This window comes from Momordica charantia, assembly GCF_013281855.1.
Source record: "Momordica charantia cultivar OHB3-1 chromosome 2 unlocalized genomic scaffold, Mcharantia_2.0 BLBB01000002.1, whole genome shotgun sequence".
NCBI lineage: Eukaryota > Viridiplantae > Streptophyta > Magnoliopsida > Cucurbitales > Cucurbitaceae > Momordica > Momordica charantia.
In genome coordinates, this window is record NW_028275160.1 from 1,548,180 (window position 1) to 1,555,752 (window position 7,573).

Genomic DNA, 7,573 nt, shown 5'->3' on the forward strand with positions numbered 1-7,573 from the left:
AAATACAAAAACATAATTTTTTTTAAATAATAATAAGTTGTCAAATATTTAGTGGTGAGGAAGACAAGATTCCTCGAGACAACTAAATACTAATTTCTATAATTTGCATGGAGTCTTCACTGAAAGTGGGATGCTTGGGTAAATTTCAATCCCATGAACTCATTCCTACAAACGAGACGCCGCATAAAATCTATCATTTTAATTGCCGTATAATTCATTCCCACATTTACGTAAGAGGTAAATCAACATTTTTGTAGTATTGCAAAAAACTGATAAAATATAAAAAATACCAATAAAATATCGTTGATATAGACGTAATATTATTATGAATCATTTTTAACTATTTTAGAGACGGTAAAATATTTATTTGTTCACTTAAATAATGCTAGCCATTTTTTTTAATAACCTTTTAAAAAGCATCTATCGAAATCAGCATTCTCATGAAACTAAAACTTCGACATTTTTATCATTACCGCATCAAATGTTTGTCTCTCATTTCAAATAACAACCTTACAAAATCTGGAATCAAACGACTGCATGGCTTTCTAATCCTCCTAGTTGTAGATATAGGCAAGGCAATACATTTGTTTGGCTCTAAGTTTTCACCTTCACCCGATACACTGCAAGTCTGAAACAAAATTGCAGCTAAATATCAGCCATCCCCACAGGCAGCAACCAAATTATAACAGAGGCTACAGTCCCTACTCTTCCAATATAAAGATGGAGCTACACCAAGTGAATTATTCTACAACAAACCATTGAAATTTACGCATTCAACAGTTACTACGGTTTGAACCAGAAACATTTTTATGATGACAATCCTAACGACGGCTGATAATCAGAGGTGTAAGCCACTGTACTGCAAGAATTTATGTGAAGATAATCAGTTATCACTAATAATTTTCTTTTCAGTTCAGTAAATTGTTCATGAGAAACACAGCCACAACTCTAAAATTTGAGGATGTACTGACCACTTCAAGGGAATGTATAGTTCTAACAAATACCAATTTAGCCTATAAGAACCGATTATTTCTTTCCTTTGAATTTTGCTTCAGAAATCACCGACCTTTTCTCCAGGGGGGGGGGGGGGAGGTCTGCAAAATTTAACTGTACCTCTACTTGATCGAATGTATACAGAATGAATGTAGGCATCAACTTCGTGCAAAAACATGATCCTCCAGTTAAACATTCAAGCTGCGTAATGGTGTTTGGAGCGATGAAGACTACGATGTGATTTCCGACAAGTAACAAGTAAAAAGGGAGACTGCATCCTGCAAGTGACTTGAGCGTAGGTCCTCTCGCATTGGGGCAGTAAAAATAGTGTCAAAGCAGCTCATCTGAGCATCACGTGTAGAACCCTCCCCAATACCTGATAGAAGTAATCTACTTATCTCCTCGGCCATCTTTGAGTAAACAACTCTGTATACAGATTAACAGACAATTTAAGAGTACTAATCCCTTGATGTTCAAATGCTATAACTAAAATGTACAACAGAAGTCGCAACAATCACAAAAAAACACAAAGTAAAAAAGTAGTTTCCATTTTAGTCTGCATTATACTGCTGCATATAGCTGCACATACCTAGAATTTTTTTTATAAGAAACCAAGGAAAAATGAAAGGATAATATACCAGAGGCATACAAAAACAAGCCTGCCACATTGGGACCAATATATTACATTTTCACTTGGAAATTTCCTGGTCAAGTTTGTCTTCCTCCACAAAAAAGACATACATATATTCACATTTTAAATTCAATTTGTTTTTCTATTTTATCTCGGCTCCAGAAAGTATGCAAATAAATAAAATCATTGAACAAATATATGGATAACTGAAAAGTAGATGAAAGTTTCCAAAAGATTGAACATCTTATTCTTCTACTTCTTCTTCTTTTTTAATATCCGTAAGTACCCAGATCAGCTAGCGCATATCTCGATTAATCTCACACGGCAACCATCTGACTTTATTACATTTTGATTGAACATTTTATTCTTAACAAGTCACGAAACAAAGTTGAATCAAATAAAATCGCACATTTCAAGATTGAAACGTCACAGTTAGGAGCTCCACATACCTTGCCTCAACTGGTAGTCTGTTACCCCAAACTGCCAATGATTCATTTAATCGACCAAGAAACTCCCCACAGGCAACATTTCTGCTTTCAAGTGAATCCTGCAATATATAATACCTTAATCAGGAATTCAAATAAGAAGCAAGATGTGCGATTATTGTAGTTAACTTGAAGCTAACTCAAATCCAGATTCAAAGTTTTGGCCTAAAAACTTATTTGCAGAGATAGTGGTAGTAGTAGTATTGCAAAAGAAAAGCTTAGGTTTACATACAAATTCACTCGCTTCATTGTTTTCCTGCAACAAACTCCTCAGTGAATAGAATGATATATAAATTCCAGCCCCAGATTCCCAATTCTCTATTTCAGACTTGTGGGTCTCCATCGAAGTAGCAAGCTTCCATACATCCGAGTGCTCAGCTGCATCATCAGAAAGGGAAAATCAACAGGCTTTACCATCAACCTTCTTCCCCCACAAAAAAATTCATTAGCAAAAAGAAAGACCTGGAATCACACAACTTACGGATGAAACCTAAATATAACCTAAAAAAAGAGAGAAACTAAAATATGTTCTTTAGAACTCAAGGACACAGTAGTACAACCTATAGAACAGATCATGTTCAAGTAAGGACGTGGAACTAGTCTAAATATGTTCCGAACCTACAGATCTGAAACTCACGACCCTGTCACATTAAATAGATACAAAATGGTAGATCTGAAACACTTTCGTTCAGGCTGAATATTCAATATATCTTTCTTTAATAACCAAAGTTATTTTACATGCACCTCCATTAATTTTACCTATCATATTTAATTGAAAAAAAAAACCCCCTTGGGCAATCAAATCAAGAACCCTTTTTGGATTAGGAACCTTGACTACAACGACAATATTTGGCATCTCGAAACTCATAAGTTATTCCTCACTAGATAACCATCAAGATTTTGACCTATAATCACATACACATGTGGGCATATTCCTTGTATTTCTGAACACTAGGCTAATGTTATTTCTCCAGGGTAATTATTCTAAATTTAATTGAACAAAATTTTCCATTTCAACATTTGAAACCATCATACTGTTCTCAGTATTTAATGTATGAAGTATTAAAGCACGATCATCAAAAAAATCTGATCAATACAGATCTGTAACTGAGTGCGTGCACTTCATGTTACTGAAAAAACAATGTGAACTCTTACCTGACAAGAATAATCTATGAGCAACTGAAGTTGTAAAAATAGTATGAGCTTTATGCCAATTTCTACATTCAATGAAATGTTCAAGGGCCTCTGGGAGATTCCCATGGTAGCTGAAAAAAACTGCCTGGAAAGCAATATCAAACAAAACTTAGATGGATAGATGGTCATAAAGACAACAATAATTTTCAAGAATATATTCAAGGCAAGCAACGGAAATGACACAAAGCAGTGACCTAAAATTTCAGCCAGGGGAATTTCCTATTATTCAGCTATAACTATATCTTCATAACAGACAGCAGGACACAAACACATGGATTAAAGTAAAACATTAAAAGATGGCAAGCCCCTTCAAAACTGAGGCCAAAATGGGGATAACAACAAACTATCAATTGCCCTAGCATCAATAAGAAGGCATTAAATTATTTAAATCTAGGTTTCTTATAAAAAATCTAGGGGCTCTTCAGTTGTAACAATATTTAACTATGGAACTAGCAGAAAACAATTTTGACAACAGCGGCAATGATACATAGTGCAGCAAATATTAAAGAAGTAAATTCATGGTACATGTGATAAATCTATAATTGACTAAGCTATACACATAACTCTAAACCAGTGAAAGTAAGGAGCAGTTCTGAGAGGTAAAGATAGCAACTATGTGAGAATATAACATACCATAGCCTCGTGTAGCCATATTCTTGGAACGCCCAAGTTCTCAATAAACTCAAATTGTGATTCTTGTGAACTCCATATTTCACAGTATTGGAAGAGGATTTCCCGAATAACTTTGGCCTGGAGGTGTGGAAAATCATCACGGAAGGGCATGTGAAGGACCACATAGATCGCCCAATGGCATTGTCCCAAACATAACAATTGAGAAACGAATCCCATATCAAGAATATGTAGGTCTTTAGAACTAATTGCACCAATGGCTTCCAACACTACACGTTGATGCCAGATCATATGATAATCAAGTGGATCATCTGTTGATGAGAAGGCACTTAACATAGTCTTAAGAAAGCCAAATTCAGGATCTTCATTAGCATGAAGAAGCATGAGAAAATATGAGAGGTCAAGACATTCCCTTGGATTGGACTTTAGAGCCAGTTCTTGTGGCCCATCAGCATAAACTGGAACAGGGTGCGGAGCCCTTCCATTCTTAAGAAGATGTTGATAAGAGTGAAAAATCACAGGCAAAGTGGTATCTGGTGGCAGATGATACCACATCATCAGCCCTAGGAATCTCTTCCAGTCAATTTCAATATCATACAAAGCATCAAATATATTCCCCGCCAGCAACTCATATAGTCGTGTCCGTTCCTTCTCAATAAAGCTGAAATCCATTCCATTCCTTCTCCAAATATCAAGCTGTAGACCAACATCATCGCGATTCAAAGTGGATCCACCAGCCTGACTCAGCAAACAAGCAAGTCTCACATCACCTCTAGAAGAAGCAAGTTGCACTGCTGCATCCAGCTGCCGCGCAGTCATGAGAAGAAATATATGTTCTAGATAACTGGAATCATTTAATGAACCTGATTCATATTGCACCTGAGGGAGAACACTCTCTTGCAGCCAACAGCTGAATTCAGCCCTCCGAATAAGAGGGAGTGCTTCCAGGTCAAACTCTGGAGAAGCTTCTTTCATATCCTGCATCATGTCTTCCTCATTATCATCAGTCAAATCTCCCAAATTCCCAATATTTTCCCTTTCAGAAAAAAGAACTTTTATCAACTCCCAGACCATTATTTGGTGTGTCAATACTAAACGAGCAGAAGAAGATAATCCAGGAACTTCATGCTGCCTTTCAACAATATCTATGTAGCCCCTACAAACATCTGAAAGCATTAGACGATTGAAGACAACCTTTTGAAGTTTCAAATTGAAGGATCCCACTTCAACTTCTTCAAATTCATGATTCATTTCCTTATGTAAATTTAAAGGAAGATCAAAAGCAAATTCAACTAGTTCTTTATGCACTTTGTTATTTTCATCTCTGACCACGTTGTCAATGGCAACTTTCTCTACATTTACAACAGATAATAGGACCCTCTCTGAATTCGCACTCCCAACCAAATTTCCAGTATGAACTAGGATGCCATTTGGGCCCCATCCCACGCGAAATGACCTACCCATAAACAAACCTGCATCAACTATGTTGTGAGAATGATGTATAGTAATTGGAGTTTCATGCGTGAGATCCAGCTTAAAACCTTCTGCTTTCAAGGGCTTAACAGGAGTAACCCTTTTTGGTTGGGACATCAGAATAGAACCGGGAGAACCTGAGTCAAGGCTACCTTGATTATATTCAAGCAATGCTAATGGAGTCTTTCTGACAACTGGAGAATTTAATTTTTGGCTCGTTCTCTGAGAAGAATCCTTAAGAGGAGATCTCATATATTCTCTGCCTGTGAATGATTTTTGAAATTTAGGGGATTCATTACAATCCTCAAATTCCTCCTCGTCTTCTGGAAATATAACCATCCTCATTTCTTTCATCTTTAATGGATCAAGCCCAAGATGAGCAGGAAGAGAATGACAGAGTACAGATTCAGTGAAATCCATTGAAACTTTTTCATTATTATCAGAAATCTCGCTGCAGCTAATTTCTTCAGGATCTTGTTCTGCATTTGCATCATCCATTACAATATCTTCTTCTTCGTCTTCAGTCAAGCCAAACCGGCTGAAATGGTTAACTGAGAACTTCCATTCACAATTTTCTGGTTCAAATGAAATGAATTGAGCTCCCTGTCTCTCAGTAATGTATTTCAACTTCTTCACAATATTATCAAATTGCCTCTCCAAAAAGTTGGGTGTTATTTGCCGGAGAACTAAAGTAACTTCAGCAGACTTGTTAAGGCCCTGACCAACTATAGGCTTTATAGTTTCATCATCATACACAATTATTTCATTCCTACGAAACTTGACGATCTTGTCTAAATCTAACCATCTGACGTCAGTTTTCCCAAAAAACTTGACAGATCCATAACCACAACGTCCTATTGTAAAATCTGACACATGACTAATATAATCTGGATCTTTCAGAACATGGATAGACAACTCCTCTAAGCTTGGAGACATATAATAATCCGGAGACTTCAATGTTGGAAAGGTACTTTTGAGCTCCTTCAAATGATTATGAGATGAAATATCAGCATTAGAGGTGATTCTTCTTCTCTTGTGTTGCAAAGCAGCCTGATCTTCGGAGTTCGTAGCATCAAGATTCAACCTGGAACTTGTATCGAGTGATAGGTAGCTTCTTGCATCGTAAATTTTACTGAAATTATCTGCAATAAAACATATGAAATTTAATACTGAACACATTTATAAGCAGTGCGACTCGCACGAGTATTAACTTGTAACTTCCCAACTAAAACAAAGTAGAGATTGCTGGGTTATTTCGTTCGAATCATTTATAATGCCATTTCCGCTACTAAGAATGGACGTTACTCGACCTCAGTCAAGTAGCATTCGAGAATAGTCCATGAAAACCATACAAAATACACATTAGAAACATCTCTCCACAAATAACAAGTCAACATTAACAGTGTAAGTAATACATAAACTAACCCAACTGCGCAATTATGCTAACATCTATTCATTCTATGGAGCACCCAAACAGAGTCGATAAGAGCACTGAAATTTAAGTTCCCAGAGACGAAAGGAATTACCAGAAACCAACGGCAGACAAGAGGAAGATGCCATGTGGCAGAGCTGAATGAAGAAGGGTTTAGGGTTTTTGCGAGGAAGAAGAAACCGAGTTTTCCGTTCTGACTCAACAGTAAATCGAATAAGGAATTTTGGCCCTCAATTTCACAAAAGTGTTAATGTCCATTTTTCACTAAAAAAGAAGTAAACTTCGCCATTGATGATCATCTGCTTCAACTCTCCCTTGCTCCGATGATTCTTATTTCTCCGACATGCTTCCTCCGGTGAAGGGCCAAAAGAAAAAATTCCCGCTTCATCCATGTGCGCTCCATTTTCTTCAATAAATAAATTCGGAAAACAAAGGCCCGCCGGAGGGAAGGTCCCACCGGGCCACCATTTTTGTATCAATTTTTTGATAAATTACTCGGCGCTCACCAGTTATCAGCCAGCCCACTGCCCAGCAGTAATATTAAGGATTTATAGCCTTTTTCTTCCTGTGAAATGGTTCTTTTAAATTTTAATCCGTATTTTTCTTTTTGGTTAATTTAAGTCAAAGCAAATTGAAAAATAGTTTAATTCATCATATTGCAAGTCAATTATGACTTTTAAAAGAAAACTGAAATTTTTTATTTATACATGGAAGTGAAGATTTGAAGCTTCTCTG

The 7,573-nt window shown here is 36.6% G+C and overlaps 1 protein-coding gene across 4 annotated transcripts; it reads right to left on the reverse strand.

The window, feature by feature from the left end:
• Positions 1-441: 441 nt before the first annotated feature.
• SAR3 (SUPPRESSOR OF AUXIN RESISTANCE 3) lies at positions 442-7,362 on the reverse strand. 4 transcript variants are annotated; one of them, XR_002602713.2, is made up of 7 exons: positions 6,933-7,362; positions 3,937-6,548; positions 3,265-3,388; positions 2,342-2,487; positions 2,074-2,171; positions 1,114-1,419; positions 442-628 (listed from the first exon to the last, which is right to left on the reverse strand). XR_002602713.2 is itself a non-coding variant. In XM_022297315.2 (6 exons), the coding sequence occupies exons 1-6, from the start codon at positions 6,964-6,966 to the stop codon at positions 1,224-1,226; spliced, it is 3,210 nt and encodes a 1,069-aa protein (XP_022153007.1). In that variant the 5' UTR covers positions 6,967-7,362; the 3' UTR covers positions 888-1,223. The 4 variants fall into 4 exon arrangements, 1 of the variants encoding a protein (XP_022153007.1); XR_015789378.1 differs by lacking the exon at positions 442-628 and adding an exon at positions 635-854; XR_002602712.2 differs by lacking the exon at positions 442-628 and adding an exon at positions 635-859.
• Between the last annotated feature and the right edge of the window lie 211 nt (positions 7,363-7,573).

Bases quoted from the DNA above. Each gene is read 5' to 3' on its own strand.
- SAR3 (XM_022297315.2), bottom strand. From the start codon at position 6,966: ATGGCATCTTCCTCTTGTCTGCCGTTGGTTTCTG. The intron at 3,389-3,936 runs GTATGTTATATT...ATTGCTTTCCAG, and splicing joins TATGGCTACACGAGGCTATG to GCAGTTTTTTTCAGCTACCA. The intron at 1,420-2,073 runs GTATGTGGAGCT...ATCTGTATACAG, and splicing joins AGACTACCAGTTGAGGCAAG to AGTTGTTTACTCAAAGATGG.